This window comes from Protomyctophum bolini (genome assembly GCF_963924005.1).
Source record: "Protomyctophum bolini genome assembly, chromosome: 1".
NCBI classification, from domain to species: domain Eukaryota; kingdom Metazoa; phylum Chordata; class Actinopteri; order Myctophiformes; family Myctophidae; genus Protomyctophum; species Protomyctophum bolini.
Window position 1 is genome coordinate 35,072,491 of NC_137862.1, and position 24,246 is coordinate 35,096,736.

The 24,246-nt window shown below is 39.9% G+C and overlaps 2 protein-coding genes across 5 annotated transcripts in view; both read right to left on the reverse strand.

Moving 5' to 3' along the window:
* Positions 1–250: 250 nt before the first annotated feature.
* sinhcafl (SIN3-HDAC complex associated factor, like) lies at positions 251–5,556 on the reverse strand. 3 transcript variants are annotated; one of them, XM_080763036.1, is made up of 6 exons: positions 5,450–5,556; positions 3,870–4,021; positions 3,593–3,692; positions 3,115–3,229; positions 2,561–2,711; positions 251–2,449 (listed from the first exon to the last, which is right to left on the reverse strand). In XM_080763036.1, exons 2-6 carry the CDS (start codon positions 3,995–3,997, stop codon positions 2,266–2,268), a joined length of 678 nt encoding a protein of 225 aa, XP_080619162.1. In that variant the 5' UTR covers positions 3,998–4,021; positions 5,450–5,556; the 3' UTR covers positions 251–2,265. The 3 variants fall into 3 exon arrangements, with proteins under 3 accessions (XP_080619162.1, XP_080619160.1, XP_080619161.1); XM_080763034.1 differs by having other exon boundaries at positions 2,561–2,714; XM_080763035.1 differs by having other exon boundaries at positions 2,561–2,714; positions 5,446–5,545.
* Positions 5,557–7,462: 1,906 nt separating this feature from the next.
* dennd5a (DENN/MADD domain containing 5A) overlaps positions 7,463–24,246 on the reverse strand; it is a 35,360-nt gene continuing 18,576 nt past the window's right edge. For both annotated transcript variants that reach the window (XM_080766039.1, XM_080766038.1), the window contains 18 exons: positions 23,586–23,897; positions 22,492–22,707; positions 21,650–21,884; positions 20,334–20,484; positions 19,590–19,683; positions 17,858–17,989; positions 16,022–16,174; positions 15,537–15,624; positions 15,349–15,433; positions 13,476–13,604; positions 12,456–12,577; positions 10,773–10,918; positions 10,371–10,489; positions 10,090–10,271; positions 9,753–9,835; positions 8,369–8,492; positions 8,094–8,262; positions 7,463–7,650 (listed from right to left, as the gene is read on the reverse strand). In XM_080766039.1, coding sequence (XP_080622165.1) covers positions 7,464–7,650; positions 8,094–8,262; positions 8,369–8,492; positions 9,753–9,835; positions 10,090–10,271; positions 10,371–10,489; positions 10,773–10,918; positions 12,456–12,577; positions 13,476–13,604; positions 15,349–15,433; positions 15,537–15,624; positions 16,022–16,174; positions 17,858–17,989; positions 19,590–19,683; positions 20,334–20,484; positions 21,650–21,884; positions 22,492–22,707; positions 23,586–23,897 — 2,727 coding nt within the window. In that variant the 3' untranslated portion in view covers position 7,463. The remainder of the gene's footprint in view (positions 7,651–8,093; positions 8,263–8,368; positions 8,493–9,752; positions 9,836–10,089; positions 10,272–10,370; positions 10,490–10,772; positions 10,919–12,455; positions 12,578–13,475; positions 13,605–15,348; positions 15,434–15,536; positions 15,625–16,021; positions 16,175–17,857; positions 17,990–19,589; positions 19,684–20,333; positions 20,485–21,649; positions 21,885–22,491; positions 22,708–23,585; positions 23,898–24,246) is intronic.

A 24,246-nucleotide genomic window follows, 5' to 3' on the forward strand; every position in this document is an offset into this window, starting at 1 on the left:
ATCACTAGGCCCTCGCCTGTGTGCTGTAATGCATCATATGCATGTAACAGTTCTACATGTAGGGATGATGGGGAATACATCAATTCAATTACCGGTAGTCTTATTTCAACATTGAGTCATAGCAGATTCGTGATCTTTTTTTAAAGTTATTGCACTGCACTATGTTCACTTCTGCACATTTTGTAACACTTGCGCACCACCTAGCGGTGAAAATAAAGGTCTGACAGAACTGATCTTTTGTTTTGTGATTTTATTACAGTACGGAACTACTGGCTGTGATACAGTATACAAAATAGCATAGAGGAAAAAAAGAAATATTCAAAAGAAGTGCACAAATTCAAAACGAATCGACATGGTCTAATTGTTACTCTTTAAGTTTGCTTTACAAAAGGTTTTGTAATAAATAAATATAAATTACATGAGATCGAAATTCATATGCAAATGAAAGGCAATTTTTAAGGCACACCTCATATCCCAAAATGTACCTTACAAAACAGTAATATGGCATTTCCTTAAGGACAAAAACAAGCTTCATTTCAATTTACAAAAGCAGCAGCAATTCTTTTATAATAGAGAATGTTCAGCATACAACTACCCTGCAGAAAGGACATTTTTAGAGCTCTTTGTTATAGACTTGTTGCCTTAGTTCTAACCCAAGAAGTTGCGTAAACCGTTGTCATTTTTGAGACAGTATTATGTGGCTAAAACCGTGCAATCTGAGCATTTCTTAATATATATAATATACAATATTAAACATCTTGAGGGTAAACTGATGAATTGTGGTTATGAAAATGTTAATTATTGCTGAGGAAATGAATGCGTTAGATTAGAAGCTGATTTGGTTTAGTCACAATCTAACACCTGAGGGCAAGAAATTAAATACTTCTCACAATCAAAATGTCTGCATAGTCTTAGCTTTCAATGATAAACACAGTGACAGCATATTAGAAAAAAGGATGAGGACACTGGTCATGTTTTAAGTTGAATTTGCTTTCAGCCAAACGGTCCTCCACCTATGCTTTCAATTTGAACTTAATTGATACAACACATTGCAAACCTTTAGCAGTTCCCTGCTGTTCATACTTGCTACACACATGTATATAAATAACATTTCCATGTATAGGCTGGGGCTCACATTCCATAAGATTAACCAGATAAGTGAATTATGAAGACTTGCAGAATATGGACTTGGACATACTGTAAGCTTAACATGAAATTAAACCTGCCATGATCACCCTTTTCTGGAACATTAATGATGTGGGTAATTAGTGGTGTGTCAACCATGTATTTTAACAGTTCTGATGGACCAAGAGCAAAAACATGGTCCATTTACAAATTACTATAAAAACACCTGCTCAACATGCATCCTTGTGGCAACCTGAACAAGACAAATAAATAATGCACTTTTGTTATTCCAAAGACAACTGCATGCATGGTCTAACACCATCTATTATCAATGTGCAGATTGTGCTTATTAAAATGGAGTGTTTATAATGTATATCGGGTGTGTCTGCTAAATTGTGAAAATGTTGGACTATGCATGCATATATACACACATTTAAAAGCCCATAAGAAATTCATAGGACAGGTGCACTAACATCCTGGTTTTCACTAATAGCCCTTTATATACTAAAACCCTACATACTCTCAAGCTTGCACATAAAACATACAAGCAATCACACATTACCTGATATTAGAAAAAGCTGGTGTTTTTCATGAGTAAGCAAACATTGACAAATTAAGGAAAAAACAGCCTCGATATGTATGAAAAAGTAACAAAATCTTTACAAAACATTGGTCAGTTAATACAAAAAGTTTTCAAAATTACAAAACATTTCATGATCAGACATGGATAGCTCCTCGAGGCCATAGAATTTTACCTACTATAAATAGTATACTAATGCCCGCATAAAAACTTTTTTTTTTCCTTTTTGTGTTCTGTAAAATAAATTCTATACAAAAAAAAAACATTAAAAAGGAATGAGAAGTTAACGACTTAAACCCGGTAGTCTTCGTGAAACGGACTTGAGGTACTTGAGCCACTTTTTCCAAAAAATCTCTTGCCAAAAATAGCTTGTAGATCAGCTATTTTTGGCAAATATTACACCCAGAATAGGCATAGGCATAGGTTCAAATGCTAACAGAAAAACGTCTATATACACATTAATCTAACAAAGGGAATGGACCTGGCATCCTGACAAGTCTGCCACTGGAGACAAAGCCAGCTGGATGCCATGGATAATAATCCTTAAAAAAAAAAGAAAATCACCAAGTTTCATTCAGGTCCTCTGGATGTGGCGGAGGAAGCGTTTCTGGAAGGTGTGTGGCTACTTGTGTGGCCACCAGTGTCTTCGGTTTCTTGGAGCTGCAGCAGGGCTTGAAAATCCGTGGATCAATAATCACCTCACCAAACCGCCCCTTATAGACAATTCCACAGCACACCTTTTGCCTGGAGAACAGATTTATAAAAAAGTATGCATGTGGTTAAATTTGACAAAGACAAAAATTACGGGCAGATGGCAATTAAATGACATTGTTTAGTGGCAGTGACATTACACACCTTTTCCAATAGGAGCGGTCAAGGAATTTGAAGGCAGAAGGAGTGTGGCGTCTCTGTTTGGACTCTATGTCTGAGCCATCATCTGACTGATTGCTGTAACTTGGAGACCTGGACGGAGACATACTGGAGGTGGTGCTGTGGGCATCAGAGTCTGCTTCAAACAAACATGTCAAAATCGTGTTATTACCGTAGATCAAGTAATTCTAAAACCATGCCATGTCAAAGACCCTCCTGCAGACCCCATAATTAAAAAAAAAATATATATATTGTGCCAGGGACTACCATAAAAGATTTGACCACCTATGCATGATTGCATGTACACTATGCAAGTGGCATACTTCACTGCATCCCTAATGTCTAAATGGACATCCACCCGCTACATCCAATAGAGGGCAGGATATGGCAACATTTTTCTTATCCAATGGTAAAAAAAAGTCACAGTTGCTACATTTCACCATATTTGTAATTGTGAGGTTTAGCTACTACGCATTAGTGACAGTGTTATTGAAGTTATCATTTGTTAAAGTCAACCGTTTCAACTACAAGTCACCTACTTTGTCTCTTCAACATATGAAGCCTCTTCAGTTTTGCTTTCCTCTTTCCATCACCACTCTTGATCTTCTTGGGTTTGGTCAACTTGAACCCTGGTCCAGCTCTGGCATCCACAACCTGTTTTCATTTACAAACACACTCATTAGCAATGGTAAATGGTGCATTTATAGATAGATTTTATCCAAAGCACTTTACATATTTTGCAATCACCCATTTATACACAGATGGAGGAAACCATGCAAGGCACCAACCTGCACATCGGGAGCAATTAGGGTTTCAGAGTCTTGCAGCTGCTCTAGGACACTTCGACAATAACTCTGGGGGAGCTCTGGATCAAACTGGGAACCTCATGGTTCCCATCCGGCTGCTCTACCGGCCATTCTACCCCTAAACTACTCGCGCCCTGCCCCATTCTAAGGTGACCTGCCAATCATACAAAGTGGGTTATGAAAGGATGAAAAACCTTGGCCCAATACTTACATGATTCCAGTTCTTATTGGAACCATTTGGTAACTTTTTCCATCTCTTCACTAATAGCACACAGGCATTGCAGATGTCTCCCTCTCGATCTTCTGATAACCTTTATGGATACAATGTACACAATTTAGCAGATGCTCTTAATCCACAACGAGGAAAACATGAGGTAACACATCAAATGCATAGAAATTGTAATGTAAAATCATAGGTAAACAAAGAAGCTATCATCAGTCTAAACAGTATTAAAAAAAAGTGTATTCCTTTAAATCCGATTCCTCACCCAAAACACAGCCTGAAGGTCTCCTCATATCGACTGCTGTCTGTGAAACGTGAACTGGAGGACTTGGTCTTACAGATGCAACATCCGTCATTACTTCGGTAGATCTTTGATTTGTGAAAACCAAACATATTGTGTTCTGCAGTTGGAAAAACCTGAGAGTAGAAACCCTACTCATCAATAACAATGTTGCAAAGTCAATCAACTCATGCGATTACAATTAAGGCATTTAGCAGACTCTTAATCCAGAGCGACCTACTATACAGTAAGCAAGAACACCACATAAAATGCACTACTACATAAAATGCATAGAAAATCAAAGGATCATAAGTAAACTGAGAACCTAACATATGTCTAACAGTAGAATATCTGTACAATGAAACTATAATAAAAATACACTATATAATGCTAGCTCTACATAATGCCATCTAAAATCACATTGTAACTCAGATTGTATAAATATAGGTTAGTGTAAGTCTGTAACCAAAGCGGACCAGTGAGGATTTTACTGTGTACTACAAATACATGTTATCCCCGTGACGAAAAGGGGCGGTACCCCCCAGATATACCAGAAAGCGTTAGTTTCCAAAAAATAAAATAAATGAAAAAGAAAAACAATAAAAAAGGTCACCACTATACACTGGACTCTTGATACAATTTGACAGTGAATACTGAACACAAATGTAGAATAACTTGGGCAGTACGATAAAAGCTACCGGTAGTTTTATCATTAGTTTGGAGACTGTACTCGCGGGAACGACAGAACAAAAAACAATCACCGTACATTATAATGATCAAGTCGTCGGTTGTCGTTAAGAACCAATCTTCAGGCTAAAAACCCGTGTTTTTATTTTGCCCGGGCCGTAGATCAGTCCTTGTGATCGGCAAGCGACATTGCAATCCAGTCGAAGAGATTCAGCGGCAAGTTCACGGACTTGAATTACAAATATGCAGACTGTCTGTTACACATCATGTGTAAAATTCAGTTGATTCCTCAAACGTTTTAAAAAAAATCATCATCAATAATCTAAAGGGGTTTGGTTTGGTGACTTCGAGCGGACAATTCAAAATATGTAGCGTTCATCGGTCAGAGGACGACGGATAGATTGAGTGTCGGTCGGCCAGCCGCTTCTTTTTGAAGTCAACAAACAAAAAGCTACCCGGGGCTAGTCGTTGTTGGAATGTGTTAAACATGATGAATGCACTTTCATCATGTAATTACTAAATGAATACATAAAACGTTCAGCTGAACGCACGCTGTTTTTTCTGTGTGTTAACATTTAAAGATGATCTTCTCGGTGCGTTGGCGCAACATCCCTTTAAATTCAAACTTTTGCCCGCTAGAGCGCCAAATAAGGCTCATTGTTGTTAGCTAACATGCTAACGCGCTAGCTACCCTCCATGCCACGCTCTCTGTCCCCATTGTGTTGCGCGCAACAACCCGTGCACGTACACACACATACACATCAACAATACGCACGGGCACACTCAAAGTCACACAACGCCGGGCACTTCTGATGATTCAATAAAAGATGCCAATCTACTGTTATGTTTAGAAGAAGACAAAAAGCGGACTTACCTACCGAACAAAAACTTTGAATCTTCTCTCGTAGTAGTAGTAGTATTTGTGTTTGACGCACTGCGCATGCCTTACTACTGCATACAGCTGGGGATTAGAATATCATTAGCATAAAAACACGGAATGAAAAGGGTCGCGCGGAGAAAGGCCATATAAGGAGTGCAAAGGTATCTTTTGAACACGCGTTCGACCAATCGCTGACTTCTGTGCGTTGTGTTTGTAAACGTTGCATGTTGGGTAATGTAGTGAAATGAGAGTGAGAGTCCCGTTGCAACCGTAGCGTTACACTCAATGTCCCAGAATGCATCTAGTCAATGGGTTTAAAAAATAAATAAACACAACTGCCCACTTGACATGGCGCGAACGAGTTTGTTTACATTTTTACAAGCCGCTATTGTGCAGTGCACAATGATGACGCTAGTAATGAGTGAATCATGTTTTACAGTAAGAAGGATTATGTTGGTGTACATCTCATTAAAAGTAGTACAACTGTACAATGTGCATTATTGATGCTTTATTCTTTATATATATTTTTTTACACTGTACACGGTTGCTCACTTAATAAACACTACATTACACATTTATGTCAATAAATGTACAACAGTATTGGAAAACAAAAATATATATCTCCCAAGATGCTCATAAGGGTCGTACATAGACAAGTACAACACAATCAGCTGAGACATGTCATTGTTGGCACAGGAAAGACATCCTTCACATCTTAATATCACTCTTGCTTGTCCTGTATTTCAGGTTTATGTTGCCCAGAGAGGAGGGTCCAATCATGTCAATTGATAATGGTATAAACTAGACCTGGGGTTAACCTTTTTCCCATTGATTTTTATCAGAATTTTGCATAGCAGAAACCATGATAATTCAGGAAAGGAAGATACGTGTATTCCACATATGGTCACATTTGTTTTTGTTCAAAGATCAGTGTACTTTTAGATCTCAAAGAGCCTGGCAAAGATCGAAGGTTTGTTTTGAAAACAGAGCACTATGATGATAAAAGGGTAGGAATGGTATTTAGCCTCCATGAAGGTTATTATGATGAGTCACGTTTCAAAATTGCAGAGTCCTGTTTGGAGGACTATGTTAAAAATGTAAAGCAATGACTTGGCCATCATTCTTGTCTGACTGAATAAATTGTGCATTTCAGATAGCCTTAGCTACACCGTCTTGTTGTCATGAGAGGCTGGGGTCCGTGTCAATATGCCGACGGTCCATTGGTCCGATCGACGACGACAACCTACCTCAAACCCTCACCCTAACCCTAACCTCCCCCGGGGAAGACACCTAAACCTAACCACCCACCCTCTCCCGACCCCCAGCGCACCTCGGACCAATGCTCCTTCGGAGCAATGGTCCGTCGGATCATAGGGTGCTTCCCGAGAGGCTGAACCTTATTACTGCTCAAGTAATTCCAAGTACAAGAATTGCATACTTCTTATACTTATCAAAGAATGACCAAACTGTGACACACCATTTCATTTACGTGGTGAATCATCCTCCACCCTTCGAAACACCTACCCCAGCCATATACATACTTATAAAGCATACTTCTACATCATTTGTTTCAAGCTCTGCATTATGACATTGGAATCTGAGTTGATAACAGAGCAAGCAACATGACAGACATAACAAAATAATACTGCTCTTCTTTGAAAATATATTAACATTTGTTGTTCCTCATTTCCCTTAAATATAGCCATTGTCTGCAGTTCATAATAACAATGAAAATATTTAGCTTTCAATAAAACAGTATAAGTGGGTTATTGTTAATGTGAAAATCATGAATCATAATAGAAAACATATTTTTAACGTCTAACAGCAACATTATTGAGGATAAAAACATATCTTGAAAGGCTCATTGCACTTAATATATGGCAAATGTAACAGTAGCTTTAATATAAGCCAGAAAACGTAATTTGTTCAAGTCTCTTCCTGCATAAAAAAGGTTTAATTGTTCTTTTTAGTGGTCCCCAGTGATCTTCCTTCCTGGTCAGGTCCATCTGGCTTCAGATAGCACCAACACCTTTGACAAGTGAAGCTTCTAGGGTAATGTTGAATTCCTGCAGAGTTTGCAGCACTCTGATCAGAGAATTGACCAATGTGTGGTCTTTAATCAGGGCAGAGTCTTCATACATCTGAGCAGTTATTGGACAGTCTGCAAGCAGTGCTATCCAATGGTGCAGCAAATGGTCCCTAGGAGTGGAAACACAGCTTAGTTAACAACGTGACAACAGCCATAACCACAATACATCTAACAAAACATAATTTGTTGTGACTTCCAATATTCACATATGACTCTCATGACCAAACGGCACAAGACAGAAATTGTTTTGTGCTATCATGCAGTCAGCCAGTTAGGTGCGGGTGCCACTGCCGAATGATGCAATTTGTTTTGTGTCAAAATGAGAATGAGATCTTGGATCTTGGTCAGGGTGTCATAGGGAAGGGAAGGACACTTATTATGATGGGCTCTTGATTTCCTTTTAGGTCATCATCACCATATGCAATATGCAACATTATGTCTCACCATTTATTTTATTTTAAGTTCCTACTCAACTACAAAATCTGTTTGGTAGTATGTTTAGTGAAAGGAGAGATTAGATATCCGTTTTGTGAGGTTAGTGATTATTTCCTACCTTGCTCCTAGACAGACAAGCATCTGGAACTTCCCATCCTTCCCAATGTTTCTTGATGTGCTGCTAATGGCACGCATGAACCGGCAGAAGTGGCGCACCCTGGTTATCCAGTTCTCATCCAGAGCCGCCTCTCTCTGCTCTGCACTCTCAAAGTATACTTGTGACTTTTCTGTAAACATATGTCATTCACAAGCAAGGTCAGTAGGATAGTGATGCATTGGCATGTATAATGAATAACTGATTAAAGACTGACAGTAACATTTTTAAGCCTTTACCCAAGAAGTCCCAGATGAAGACATTCTTGAAGAGTCGTGGTGATTTGAAACCGTGCTGAAATACTTGCTCCAATGCCCAGACGAGACCATATTCCCCACACAGCAGAAGGGTCAGACTGCCTCTCTGAGAGTGATAAAAGCAACAAAAAAAGATGTGATTAAATGGGTGAGGTGCTGGAGTCACAATGAAGTATATGAAACAATAAAGGGAGACTCTGCACACTCAAATCTGTGCAAAATCTGATTTTTTTATTTTCAAGCTTGTTCATCGACCAAATGTCTGAAAATGATTTTGCACAGATTTGAACAAACACATTTGTAGAAGTTGAAAACTCTACATGAAAGTCCTGGGTGTGCATGGGTGGAAGGCAGAGAAAGTATAGAAGAAATATCAAAGGGCATTTCCCTTGCCAGTAAGTAAATTAGGGTAGGTAGGCTATTATGTGTAGTTCTGACAAGGTGTAAGAATGCCAGGAACATTACAAATATAATCATCTAAATCAGCATTAACGCAGAACATCAAGCATTTTTCACATTTCCAATTTCAATTGGAAATACAATCAATTGGACCCTCTAATTGATGGTTATTGTATTTCAAAGATTGTTTTACACAGAATGTTGAGCATAATGCTGAACACGATTTCTATCCCAGTTACACAAGGGCTAACTAGGCAAAAAATAACTTTCAGAGGACCTGCTAGTTAAGAAAATATTTAAGAAATTCCTACTGAAGATCCAGATCGGCAGTGGCTCAGTGGTAGAGTGACCGGATGGCAACTGCAAGATTCCCAGTTCGAACCCGGGCTCCCCCAGAGTTAGTGTCGAAGTGTCCTTGAGCAAGACTGAACCCCAAATTACTCCCGGTTCCTTGCATGGTTTCCTCCGGCATCGGTGTGTGAAATGGGTAAATGCACAATCTCTGTAAAGCGCCTTGGATAAAGGCGCTATATAAATGCACCATTTACCATTTACATTCATTCACAATCCATTCACAAGCATTTACCAGAGCGGAGGCAGAAAACGAACAACCGTAAATAGCCTTGTTGCTTATTATGTGATATTCTCGTTGTCAAAATGTAATTTTTATACTTCCATTCTTGTGAGAGAAATTACAAACTAAGCTCCTAAAAATTGGGAGTAGTGGGCAGCCACCTAGGGTCGTTCAGGATGCAGTTAGGGAGGGGATCAGTGTTTTGCTCAAGGACCCTTCGACACAAAGCCAGGAGCAGCCTGGCAATCCTGGGATAGAACCAGGAACCTTTAGGTTCCCAGACGGCATCTGTAAGTACTGAGCCACTGCAGCCCCCATTTAAGGAGACAGACTGTTGGTGATGAATAATAGAACTTGAGGCTGCATGGGCCTTGTCTGGTTTGTGTCTCTCACCTCCTTCTCTGGCTTGTGGAAATGCTTCACAATTCCATTAATGGCTTCTCCCACTCCCTCCTGGATCTGACCTGTGTTCAACTCTGCACAACAAGAAAAGGAGACTCAGTCAGTAATGACATACAGGTACTGTACAGTATAGGAAAGAAAAATCCATGATGAAATGTCTCCAATCCTATATCACATGCGTCATATAGGAGAAGAAATGGAGATTTTAGATTAACAATTCAGTGTTGGTATTACCAGTTATCCAAATCTTTCCACAGAACTACAACATTACAAAAATGTCATTGTGCATTGCTTCAGATAATTGAAATGCTGTTGGTTTGTTACTCACTTGGTTTGCTGTTTGGGGAGATGGTGACGAACCTCCTCATCATCCCTGGGGACTGCTGCATGGGGGGTGTACGGCACATTCTGTCATCATTCTCTGGACTGGGTGTCATTAGTTCTCCTACCAGGATCCTCTCTAGACTGCCATCATCCACCCCCTTCCCCAGCCACCGACCACATGGGAACCTGCAACCACACAAATGGACACATCAGTCAAAATGGGAAAGTTTTGTCTAAGAACCATTATGCTAGTTGATTTTTTTTAAACATATAAGGTGTCCTTACCTATAAGTGTGTCCTGTGATCTCATTTCTGACCATGACGCACTCGACTAGCCACTTGGCGTAGAGGCCTGTATTATCGTGTCCCATCTGCACTGTGGTAAGCTTGCCAAGATTCTGGCACTGAAACGGTTTGGAAGGCAACATTTAATGCTATGCTTTGGAGAACCTCTCTCTGGGCAGAGGTGAGATTAAAGACAATAACGCTTAGTCACATGAAGATGAAACCATTTTCAACTGAAATTTGTGTCATAACCAGGCATATTCATTGAATTTATAATACATTTACAACAATGTCACATGCCGAAAGTCTACGAGCTCACAACTCACAATGGTGTGATGCATTGTGAGTTTGCAGATTGTTTACTTTCTGTAAGTGATACAGTGTTAGCCATAATATGCAAACCTCAAACGTGATCTCCAGGGTGTTTCTGGGGACCTGCAATACCCCAGTTTCGGCCAGTTCTCCAGACACACACACCCAGGGGTTGGCAGTGAACATAGAGCCTCCCAGTTTCTTGCTGGATACAACTACTACATGGTAGGGGATCACTAAGCAAATAGAGAGGACACAGACACATGAGTAACTGGACAGTACTACTCACAAACTGGTCTTTGAAACAGCACCTTAAGAAACATTATACCTGCTGCTGCTTTTCTTTGACCTGCATGCTAATATTTCAAAATAGCATGTACACACCTGCATATACTGCAAGTATCATGTACATATCTGCTGTCACATGCAATATCTGTATATATGTAGGTATAGCTTTATTTGTTCTATTAACCCGTTTTGTGTCTCTTTCCCTTTGCTCTCACTCTATCCTCCCTCTTCTCACAGAATACTACCGAACAATGGAGCGATTTCACCCACTGCTTTTAGTTTTATTTGATCGGGCAAATAAAACGGATTCTGATTGTATTACAACTAGACTTTCACGAACATCCCAGAGTTACGTTGCCGCGCACTATGGGAAGAAGGAAATTGCGGGAGTTGACTCCACATGTAGTAACGGATGGGTTATTAGTTATTATTATGTGTCCTTATTAGTGTAGTGTAGTGTAGTCAACACGTTATGGCTCATACACACTGCCCGGTATTTGCTCCGATTATGCTGTCGGGGAGCATTTTTGGCGCTGGCCGACAAAACCCCTGATCTGACGTTAAGCAGTGCCCAAAAGGTAGATCACGATCTACCAGTATAGATCACAAAGGCTTTGCAGGTAGACCACATGACATGGCCCTAAAAATATATATAATTTTAATATAAAAAACGATTTTTGCATCTGCCGCTTGAGATGACCTGAGATGACTTGATTGATTGACATCAAAAAGGGCCTGTCAGCTCAAACACACAATACAATACTTGTTGTTGCGTACAATCATTGGTGTTGGGGACACCACTGTATGTAGCCTATGAAAGGCTCCTCAATTACATTTTGTAACTATTTTCAGCAATGGGATGATAGTTTTATTTGGTGGGTATATGAGCTGGTCGTTTTGAAAGTAGCTCTCAAGTAAAAAAAAGTGTGGGCAGCCCTGGTATAGATGATATACTGTATATATATTCATTCCGTCTGTAAATCCCTGTAGGCTACCCACATTATATATTGGTAGCCTATATTAGCCCAATATTGGCGTTACGCATTTCACTTGAACAACAAGTTGCATAGTTGAGTGCGCACGTGCGTGTGCAGAGAAAGACAGTTATTTAATGAAACTCAAGATTATAACGTCCTGTCTCGCTGCCGCCGTGTATAGCCTGCATGGCTATTCCTGTGTGTGTGTGTGTGTGTGTGTTGTGTGTGTGCGCGTGGCGTGGCGTGCCTGAGAGCTAGTGACGGGTGCGCACATGTTGGCTTTGGTTGAGTTTTCATTGGCTTGTGGCCACATCTTATGGGCACATCTTTTATGGGCACATCTTTTCATTGGCTTGTGAGCACATGGGCACATCTTTTTCGCATGTGACAACTTTAGACTTGTTATAATAGATAGTGGTTTATTATTATAATAATGGCCAGTATGAACACCATCTGAATATGGTCAATGGCCAGACTGCACAATATCGCTGAATGTAGTAGTACTCACTGATAGTGGTAAAAACATTGGTGAAACAGAAGTAGTCCACAGCGTTGAAGGACAGGAGGTGGTAGAGGAATTGCTCTTTCTCATCGTCACAGCGCAGGAAAGCATATCGCTTGTACAGTTTTCTATAAGAAAAACAAATAACATATCATTAACATATATGAGACCAAAGACATTAACGTCTAGAGTGGAGGAGATTACATACTGTACATTCTAGTATGTACATACATACATACTTACGACTGTTTATTCAGACTTGGTAAAAGTGACCCATGGATAAACGATCTTCTCCGTGACAGTCGGTACAGAAATAATAGTTAAGTAAATAATCATGGGCACAGAAATAATAGTTAAGTAAGTAAACAGTCATGGTTGCCATTTACTACAGAAACAGAAATACTGACAAACACAGGTCACAGATGGAAACAGAAATCAACCTGAGTGTGACCCAGTTCTCCACTGATATTATCAATTATGAAGAGCCCATATGAATAATTTATCCTCACATGGATTGTAGTATGAAGCTTAGCAGTTTCAAAAGCCAATGCATTATTAATGTATTGCAGATATCAGGTTAACTTAATATGAGGGACAATGATCCAAAATAATAGAGGAGTCTGCGTAAACAAATACCCCAAAACGTGGTATAGCAGGAGCACAGAATGCTATTATTTCAGGTCTGCAATTTAGAATAATTTCCATAATCGATTTATCTGTTTTAGGATTTTTCCATTAATCTGTGATTCATATATGTTATAAGGTACAAATTGATGGAAAATGCTCATCACTCTCTCTAAACACAAACAGACATCCTGTAATATGTCTATGCAGCAGTAAAAGGCATACTTTTCCATTTTATAATACGCAACTAAGACAAGCGTTTACATTTTGGTGACATCGTAAATTACACATATTACACATTTGTACAAGGTACATCACTATACAGATTTTTCTATTACTAAACTTTGATAAAAATAAAAAAAAGATCTACTATGATTATTAGATTCATGTAATTTTGCTTACTTTGTAAGCTCATGGTCGGAGAGCAACTGCTTCAGATGTCTGGAAAGCAGTTTTTTCTCCATGGAGAGACGGACCCAGGCTCTGGCCTTGCCCACATCTGTCTTGATCTCACTAATGTTCTGGATGTGCCTGCATATGAGAGAACACAGAGGTTAGAGGAGGTTAAGTGCTTGTTTGTACATTAAGAGCATGTGCAAACGCACAGAAATACATTTCATCGTTTTCATAATTATTACTGAAATCAACACTGGGATACTTGCAATACAACATAACATTGTCAGACCCAGTGCTATGGCCAAGGACATTGATCTATCTCTCTCTGATTCCATAGCAGAACCTGAAGCAGACTCCCTAGTGCAGTGGGCTCTGGGGACCCCCAGGGGTCCTTGAGGTGGTTCCCAGCTAAATTAGTTACGAGTAAGACGTGCAAACGTGGGAAGCGAACGCAGATCGTAAATTGCAATAACAATTAGAATAAATTACGAATTAGTGAGAACTGTGTAGTACTGTGAAATTAGTGAAAACAGGGCCGCCACGAGAAGGCTCACCACCGCTAGCCCCATCCAGCTTGTGTGGTAGGTGGTAGTGAGAGGGTCTATGGAAAACGTAGTTATACTTGTTCGTTGGCATGTTCCAGCTTGTTGTGCATTCGAAGCAGGGCCTTGTCCACGTTCCTGCGTTCATCCGTTGCAATTTTGCTAAAACTTTTCAGATGGTGGTCCGGGGCCAAATATGTATAAATGTAGGTGTCCTGGCCATGAAAATGTTTGAGAACCACTGCCCTATTGTGTGAGCCAGACTCCTCTCATGTCCAGACACATTACCTTCCACTTCACCTGTACCATAAGCATGGTCTGCTCCCTAAGAGCTCTTCATCATGTCTTACACGTCTCAGACTTCCAAACCCCTCCCTGGCTGTGGCCATTACACCCTTCTATGCATGCACAAAATAACCCAGTTTCCTTCATTCATTCTCTCCATGGCAACCGAGCAAATCAGTGTTGCTATTGGGTGCCAACCTAGTATGTCCAAAACCCTAACTTGTCAGGAAAAACAAAACCTGCGTTCCAATGGAGAGACAGACTCTAAATACTTTTCATTATTTAATTATTTGTAAAACTCACAAACAGATGTAAAGGGTAACCCATCCCATTGATTTATGGTGGGGTAGAGGATACAATGTTACTGCCCAACAATAGATTGTAAAAAACAAACAAAAACACAATCCTGTGTCATAAGATGACAATTCAATTATTGAAACATACATTTGTGACTTGACTGGAAGATAGTTGTTATTTGTTACATGTGTGTGTTTAAGAGCAGTGGTACAGCTGCAGACAGTGGTACTACAGCTGCGTGACCGTGCCCTGAGCTAACCCTGCACCCCCACCCCTGCCATCCAAACCAGACACACAGGAAGTCTGGGAAATAGGCTGGAAGTAACGTGCTGTTACACAGCTTCACTCTGAGCCGGCGTCACGCTACGCAAAGAATGACTCCACATCATGGCGAGGACGATAACAACTCCACACTAACAGGGATACACACATAGGCAGCCATAGAGTACAGCAGTGGTTGAACATTTTTTATGTAAATATAATATATCCATTGCTAGCAAATTGGTGCTTTATGAAGTAGGCAAAACAGGAATAAAGAAAAGCTCTGTCTGACATACGATACTGCCCCTGAATTTGAATTTAAAAGTCTCCTTGTGCAAAACAAAGCTGCTGTTGATGTAGGTCAGACTACGTATTATAGTACTAGGAAATAGGAAATGTTATTCAACAGTCTGCCACAAGAAGGCACTATAAGCAAAACAACATCACTAATAATATGTTTCCAAACCAAGCTGATGTGAAATGTGGAGACTTGCCTCATGTCTTGTATGAGAGAGATTCTGAGAGGGGGTAAGGCAGCGCCACCATCAGATCTGCGTCTCTCAGGATCATGGATGAAACCTGAGGAAACATGAAAGGAGTTATTTATATTAGTCAAGTGGCTACAACCACACAATTTCACAGATCTGAGCACTCAGCCATGTCTTCTGATTTCAATAATTACCTGGGGGACCTAAACACCCTGGAGTTGCATCCTTCTTCTCTTTGCTTTCCTGGTAGTGGAGCAAGTGTGACCACAAGGCAGATTTACCCTGCACAAGCAAACACAACTTGTTGAATTCTGCACAGACTGTGTTGGGATCCTGGGCATAGTATAAATGCAGCAGTGGTTCTCAAGCTTTTTCATGTCAAGGACCCCCAAATGAATATAGATTTAACTGCTGACAGTCATCTGAAAAGGTTATTTGTGCCACGGACTCCCATACAAGATGTGTTGTTAAAATGTTTCAAGGATATTCCAAATGTTTCCATTTCCCCCCCAAGATTCCTTAAAAGTATAGCCGATACAGTAAATCGCTATTTTCAAATAGGCATTGTATGTTTAAATGGGGTAAACTGATTTTGGTGCCATATCATTTCGCTGAGGACCCAGTAGATTCCAGACCTCACTTTGAGAAGCGTTGTTATAGAGGACGTTGAGCTCTTTACCTGTTTGACCTGCAGGCCATGGCTCCAGATCCTTTCCAGCAGGTCACAGAGACTGGCGATGAGAGTGTTTTCCTCCACACCCGTAATGCTCACCTCCCCGTGACCTAGCTCAACCGCCTCCCTACCCATCTTCTCTACCAGCATACGCTTGGTCTACAACGAAAACACACAGACACATGCACAAAACAAACAGACATGCAAACATAAAGATAAGAGATCTGTTCTGCATGAAGCATTGGACATATGGATATGCTGTGATACAGACGATTTGGGCAGAAAGTCAGTTCAGGCATGAAAGGATTTAAGTTCTTTGATGAGAATAGTCCTGTAACAAATATGATACAAATTTGAGGATAATTATTGCGACCACAGGTTGCAGTTAACTATTTTTGCGTCAGTGTGTGTTTTGGTTGGTTGGTCACCTTAGGCAAGCCACCCCAGGTCATCGTGACATCACGTGACATCAGCCCCCTGGTCACCCCAGGTCATCGTGACATCATCAGGAATGGATAGTAAATGCGACCTGCTGTCCATATATGGAGATCCCTGATGTCATCAATATTGGCCAGAAACTCATCTGACCTCAAACCCTTAGATCTCCATATATGGATATATGTCAGGACTCAGAACCTGTTCTGACATTCCATATGTTGATCCTTCCCCTTCCATAATTTCTCTTTGATGTCTCCCTTTTGATTTATACCTGTCCATTCAAACTCTAGACGGGCCTGCCCCAAAGTTATTAGTGCAGCCGCACCCGGCCATCAACGAGGCGGATGCGTGCACGCTCGCCCTCAGGCGTCTTACTGGTATAGTATATCAATTGTGTGTGTACGCGTGCCTGCGCACATGTGTGTGTGTGAATTTGAATATACATTTCTTGGAGTGTTAATTGATCACAAGTTAAGTTGGAAATCTCATATAAATCTCATCAGAAGGAAATCTTCTGCCATAGCCATATTATACAGATCAAAAGAAATCTTGAACCAAACTCATTATATTTACTATATTGTTCCCTCATAGTTCCATATATGACATACTGTGTGGAGGTATGGGGAAACACTTATAAAACCAACATTAAATGTTTTTGTTTGTGGCTTTCGCCTTTATTTTATATTTGGGACAGACAGTAGGCTGACAGGAACTGGGGAGAGGTGGGTGACATGCAGTGAAGGCTGTCGAGATCGGGAGTCGAACCCGCAGCACACTGCCAGACTGGATTACCTGCCAAGGTGCCTGGACCGCTGAGCCACGGCCCAGGCCTATAAAACCAACATTAATCAAATTGTTATTTTACAGAGAGCTGAGTACCGGGAGCCTACCAACAACCTATTCATAAATCTTCACACACTAAAATTCTGGGATATAGTCATTCTTCAAAGCTTTTTGATTCTGTTCAAAGCCCAAAACAATCTACTTCCTAAATGTCTTCACAAACTGTTTGAGACCAAAGACACCAAGGGCTCCATCTTGCGCCACCCGTATCCCTAAACTTATTTGCCATTTTTTACTATTTTGAAAATAATTTAAAAATAGTTCAACTAGCCGATCTACATCTACATGTTGTGAGCTTGTAGATCAGCTATTTGAACCATTTTAAAGGGTTTTTTTTAAATAGTAAAAAATGGCAAATAAGTTTAGGGATAAGGGTAAGATATAGTCCCAAATACGAACTCAGAAATTATGGCATGTTTAAAACAACTTTTGCAAGAACTAATACCAAACAACATTGTGCATCTGTGAAAGGGATAAGTCTGTTGAAATGTGTGTGTGTGTGTGTGTGTGTGTGTGTGTGTGTGTGTGTGTGTGTGTGTGTGTGTGTAAAAATAAACCCACTTTATTTCTACACTCCTTCAACAATCCTTCCACAAATTTCCAGTTGGTTTGAGCGATGACAGAAGGTGAGAGGTTGGATAGTTTTGGCTGTCTGATGGTTGTTCCCAGGTTCCTGGCCTCCTGGATGTACTTCTGTTATCAGAGACAAAATACACAGTCAGCAAAGGAACGAATCCCAACGAACCCACAAAATGAGTAAAAGAAATGTTCTCAATGTACATACAGGATTTAAATATGCACAGTACAGACATACAGGATATGTACACAGGTTCAGATCACTAACAGGAAAGAAATAACATTCAACACACACGTACTTAGCACAATGATTAGCCAACTACAGGGATTGATCATGGTCCAAAGTGAACAGAGGAGGGTTTAACTTTAAAGTGTGTTCTATGCTGAGTTGCTGACGAATAATGGAAACTCTCTGTACTGAGGATTAATTTTTTAATGTTAAATGAAGAAATGTGTGTTCATCGTTGTGCCTTGTAGGTCAATATGTATAGGGAAATTCTCTCCCAACTATATTGTGAGAGGTATTAATGCATCTTCACACCAATGTACCAGACAATTACTATAACAGTTTCAATGATTTTGATTCAAATCATAATAAATTACACAATTGCTACTGAAATTCCACAAGAGTCTCACTGCTTTACACTGTTTAAATTCAGTCCATATTAAGATTTTGGTTCCCAAATGACAGTATGGGCTCCATCTTGCGCCACCCTTATCCCTAAACTTATTTGCCATTTTTTACTATTTTGAAAATCATTTTAAATAGTTCAACTAGCCGATCTACAATTGTGAGCTTGTAGATCAGCTATTTTAACAATTTTAAAATGTTTTTTAAGCCTAGCCCCTAGGTATGAAGTTCCATGGATGATCAAATAACACTCTGGTACTGGTGGTAGTGAACGAGGGAGGGAGTGAGGAGCACATGGAGGGAGAGGCCATGTGTGGGCATTGAATGAATTCTCAGGCCTCAGTCACTACCAACACATACCACATCCACAGTCACCGACTTTAGACAGGGCCTGTAGGACTGGGAGAGCCAGTAGTAGTCTAGAAACAGCAGGAGCTGCCGCTCCGGAAACAAACACTCCACATGCTGAGCGTGTGAGTATGTGAGTGAAAGAGACACAGACAGAAAGACAGTGTGACCAACAGCATGCCAGAGTATTTGTGGGAGAGATATAGGCCTAATTATACTCTGTAGTAAGATAGTGTTGCTTGCCAAAAATAACTGACCTACAAGTTAGCAACTTGTAGATCAATTATTACTGGCAAGAAACACGCTTGCATGATGAAGTATAAATTAAGATATAGATAGCATAAGAATGAGATCATAATATTAAGTCACAAAGAAAACAATCACAGTAACAGAAAATAACAATATACCTTATAATATCCCTATTAAAATAGGTATATTATATTCAATGAATGTATCTTGTAATATGAATAATGCAGCCTTGTTTTAGTTTTTCTCCTTTTTCTTTTTTGTATTGTCTTTTTTTGTTGTTGTCTGTCTTTTCATCAATAAAAATGAAGTATAAAAAATAGGTATATTATAGTATAATTTCACTTCAGACTCACAGAAGAACCAGTCACACATACGTAAAGTTTAGGAAGAAAGTAAAGCAGGGACATTACAAATAAAAAAGTATTCTGTAAATGTAAGTTGCACTGATAGACAAGAGCAACATAAGAGGAGAAAAACCCTTGTATGAACCTCTCTCTGGTCATTGTCTAAATAAAGGTGTTCAGCGTGCTGCTTCTGTCTGTCTCTCCTTCTCCACTGGGCTGGAGCGCTCCTCTTGGCCCATCTACAAAACAATACCAAACAAAACAAATGTTTTACAGTTGTTTTAGACAAGAAGAACCACAAAATGAAGGGGTCCCCTTCAGCTCCTTTATTTACTGCAAATTGTGATGAACTAGGTTTTAATTGGATCCCCTACAGTAGGGACCCAAAACAACAACAAACAAAACCTCCTTGACGTGGTGAAAGAAAGGTCAGGCCAAAATAATACAAAATGATGTTATACACTCCATAACGTGAGGCTGTAACATAAATGGATGATTTAACATAAAATCTTCTCAGAATGCGACCCTCCTTGTGGTTATTCGTTTTGTGGTTAATCGAGTTGAATTCGGACAACACACCAGGTGGTCTGAGCACGGTGGTAACCTAAACGAGCGTATCGTTTCATCATGTATTGTGACAGAGCCAGCATTGAGACAAATTGTCTCAATGCTGGCATTACACCTAACCGTAACCCATTTTCGGCGGGAACCCCTTTTGGTGTTTTAAACATTATGTTATAATTTAGCTATTGAAAAATAGCAGATCTACAAGCTCCTAGCGCCACTCATTATTTTTAAATCGTGAAAATATTTATTTCAGAAAACTGGAGGATTTGATATTTTTTTAATTGAAGTATTGCACTGCTCATAATGTGACAGATTGACTCACTTATTGCTGGTAGGCCCAGTGGAGAGCACATCAGACTGCAGTCGGGGGAAGAAGCCTTGTTCATAACGGCCCTGACCAATCTTCATGTCCAGTAGGTGGGGGTGTAGGGCTGTGTGGTCGATCTTTGACACTCTCATCTCTATGGCTTTCTCTGTGGGTGACACATGGCAGGGAGATTTATGGTAGGATGGTATGAGGAGAGAGAGTATGTTGATTTCTTAACAGTTCCTAGATGTATGACTCACCCGCCTCAGCTGCCAAGGCTTCCCTTGGTTTTGTTTTTCAACCCTGTACTTGTGTATCTGATCTGTAGCCTACAGTATACATGTCATGATCAGTGATTGCTATCGCCTGCTGCTTGCTTCTGGACACAGGAAAACTCCACGTGTAAATTTAACTCTGAGCGTGTACCATTTGTACACTGATGTTTACTGTCTATAAAACTGAATGCATTCATATAAGGTTCATTCTCCGTATTATGTGATTTTCAATTAGCAGGTCATTAGAATCTAGAAAATAAATTACTTTTATAAGGTGGCTGGGGCTCTCAACTCAAATTAATATTTGTTAACGCCTCATGGATTGCAATCAGTTCTAATGTAGGTGTTGGTTTCATAAAACATAATAAAGTAGCATAGTAAATAAGTAAGTAAGTCAGAGATGCTTATTGTCGGTATCAGCCAGGGCGCTAGGCCTCCCAGTATCGCACAACATCAAGCTGTGCTACGGACATACACTGAGTTGGCAGTAGTAAATAAGTAAATAAAATAGGGCTATTGCAATGCAACACATATTGTGTTTAGAAAAGCGGGAAAATGTGTTGTGTAACCTACTATCACATTTGCCCAATCAATGTAACATTGAGAAATCCTTATTTAAACAATCATCATCCTCATGCTGTGAGTCATCACACCAAAGTCCAAATCATCACCAACACGACTAAAGACATAAGACACTGTTAAGAGGGTTTAGCTCTTAGCTAAGGTTAGTGCTTAGCTGACATACCAGCAATGGATATTGGATCTCACACAGTAATCTTAATTATTCTTTGATGAGACAATGTGTCACCATTTTTGAAGATTGTGAACATTTGGAAACATTTTGAAATATTAAAATTATAGGGATGCCAGGTTATGGTTATGTCTGTGTCCGTGTTTTATTAATATTTAACTAATGAAAAGTAACGGGACCATTTAGCTAAACAATAAGTACATTGGATCCATGGGAACACACTTTCCTTTTCCTATTTCCGGAAAAGTACAAGACAAGGCAGTTTACTGTACACATACATTACATTACAAAACATGTCTGCCTACCCGCTTCGTCGATGTTGGTGCATTTCTGGTACATGGAGGTGCGCAGAGTGGGCGTGCGAACGTTCAACATGCGGATCTTGTCTAGGCGGGCGTCAAACACCCTCAGAGAGTGGTCCTTGTCCTCGTCATCGTGGCAGAGGATCTTACTGTCGATGAAGGAGGCAAACATTTGCGTCTCCAGAAAACGGGACAGGAAGGGCAGATAGGGCTCTGGCTGGTCAGAGAGGAAGGAGGCCTGGAGAGGACAAAATAAGAAATGAACTGGGTAACATTTAATCAAACTAAATCAATGTAATCTATTATAAATAAATAACGATAATTTAATCAATGTCATTATTGGGGAAATGTTTCCTTTTTTCAAAGGAAAGGGAAAATCAAATGTAGTGAAAATAGCCAACTCACAACTCAATTTTATATCTTCTATTTTCCATTATCGCTACTAAAATAATAAATATTTGCAGCCATAGAAATGAATAAATAATACACCTACATTTTATAGTACAGTAAAGAATACTGCCACCAAGTGATAAATAGCACTATGACAAAAGAGTGTAGAAGCAAAAAACAAGAAGAATCAATCTTGTGTCCATAAAATCTTACTGTAACAGTATCAAATGTATTTTTATTTATTATTATTATTTTAAGTATAAAATAAGGCTTATGTGATTAAAACATAGGAATAGGCAACATACCAAATGCACATTATTACGATATCCAATCCCAGACCAAGACGATATCTAGTCTCATATCACGAGATTCACGACATCGATATAATATATAGCCCTCCAATTCACTATTCTGTCCCACACATGAACCGCCGGTCACACTGGCTGAGCCTTTACCTTGTCAAAATTCTGCATCTGGTCACGATTGGTGAACCAGGACTCTTTGTCCTGGTTGGGCTGGATGACAAACACCTCGTAGTCGGCAAACATCTGTGTGAAGCGGTTGGCAAAGACCTCGCGCACCTGGATGTTGAGATGATGCATCTTCAGCTCCTCCTCGTCACAATGGGCCCGCTGCTCCTTATCGCCGCTGGCATCCTCTCTCACGTCCAGCTAATGCGCACAAACATGCAAGTAGCGGAAGAATAACACACAAGATAAGGAATGAGGTTATTGTCGCCGTCGGGTGGGAAACCTTGTATGTCCAAAACTGTTGGAAAAAAGGACCTTTGTGTCTGTTCAAATGGATCCAATGTAGTTACTATTTAGAAACTTGTTAATACATTTCATTGGTTCAATATTTATAAACCCAAAGACACACTTTCATTTTAATTTTAATATTCTGAAAAAGCAAAAATACAGATCTACACGCCCACAAGGCGTCACAATGGCAATTATTGCTACTTTTGCGAAGTACTCTTGTATGAAGTAGCCGGGTATTCATTTCCGAAAAACGTAACAAGATTAAATATGGAGATACAAGGTTTCTGCTTGATAGCAATGAGAACATGTCTGGTGAAGAGAATGACAACAATCAAGCAGACCTTTGCTTTTCTTTCATGTTTTCTTATCTAACTGTTAATCAAAGGTTGGGGGAAAAGTTGAGTCATTTTAGATCCTGTATAAATAACAGCAAACAAAATAAAAACAAAGAAAAGACATGAACCATGGTGTGTTGTGTTGTGTTCAAATCACCACACAGCATCCCAACGAATCATTCATCAACCGTATTCTGATCCCATAATTCAGTTTCAGCTTCACTGAGCTCATTATGTGTCGCAATGTGTTGTGAGTTGAATCTGCTATTTTTTGGAGAAAAAAAATAATATATATATACATATATATATATATATATATATATATATATATATATATGAATTTAGACATAAAGGTTTCCAATCAAGAGCAATGATATAATGCAATGGTGAAAATATGCATTATTTTTTATAAATAAATGATTGAACTACTATTGAATCTCCACGTGGTCTTACCTTCTCCAGGCTTACACCTGTCCTCTTGACAATAGCCTGCAGTCTGGCAATGGTTTCATTCTCTCTCAGTAAATAGGAGTTGAGAGGCGAGCTGGCCAGATTGCCATTGCGCTTGTCAGAGACCATGTCGACAGACCGGAACCTGTATTTGGCCTGGCTCTCACTGGAGTGGAGGTTCCCTTCTGGAGAAATACCAAAGGACATCAGCGTCTCTGATATCTCCTGAATGAACTCCAGCTTGTTGGGAAACTGGGGCATGTCCTCTGGCAGCTCGATGAAATGGTTGTCTATGTCCACAAAGCACAAGTTGGCCTGAAAAAAGGAAATGGTTAAGATTGTTGAGTGTTTCCCACAAATGGTAAATGGTGCCTTTATATAGCGCCTTTATCCAAGGCGCTTTACATAGATTGTGCATTACATTCACCCATTCATACACCAATTGCGGCCGAAGCCATGCAAGGTACCAACCAGCACATCGGGAGCAATTTGGGGTTCAGTGTCTTGCCCAAGGACACTTCGACATGTAGACAGGAGGAGCCGGGATTCGAACCGCTGACCCATGGATCATTGGACGAACTGCTCTACCTCCTGAGCCAAAGCCGCCCCCACAGGATGTTTTGAGACCAAAGCTTGGTGTGTTCATAAGGGCATGAGCTGAACT

Coding starts and splice junctions, on each gene's coding strand:
- sinhcafl (XM_080763034.1), bottom strand. CDS start 3,997: ATGTTTGGTTTTCACAAATCAAAGATCTACCGAAGTAATGACGGATGT. Junction 3,230..3,592: donor CCAATAAGAACTGGAATCAT/GTAAGTATTGGG, acceptor AAATGAAAACAG/GTTGTGGATGCCAGAGCTGG. Junction 2,715..3,114: donor TCATATGTTGAAGAGACAAA/GTAGGTGACTTG, acceptor GTTTGTTTGAAG/CAGACTCTGATGCCCACAGC.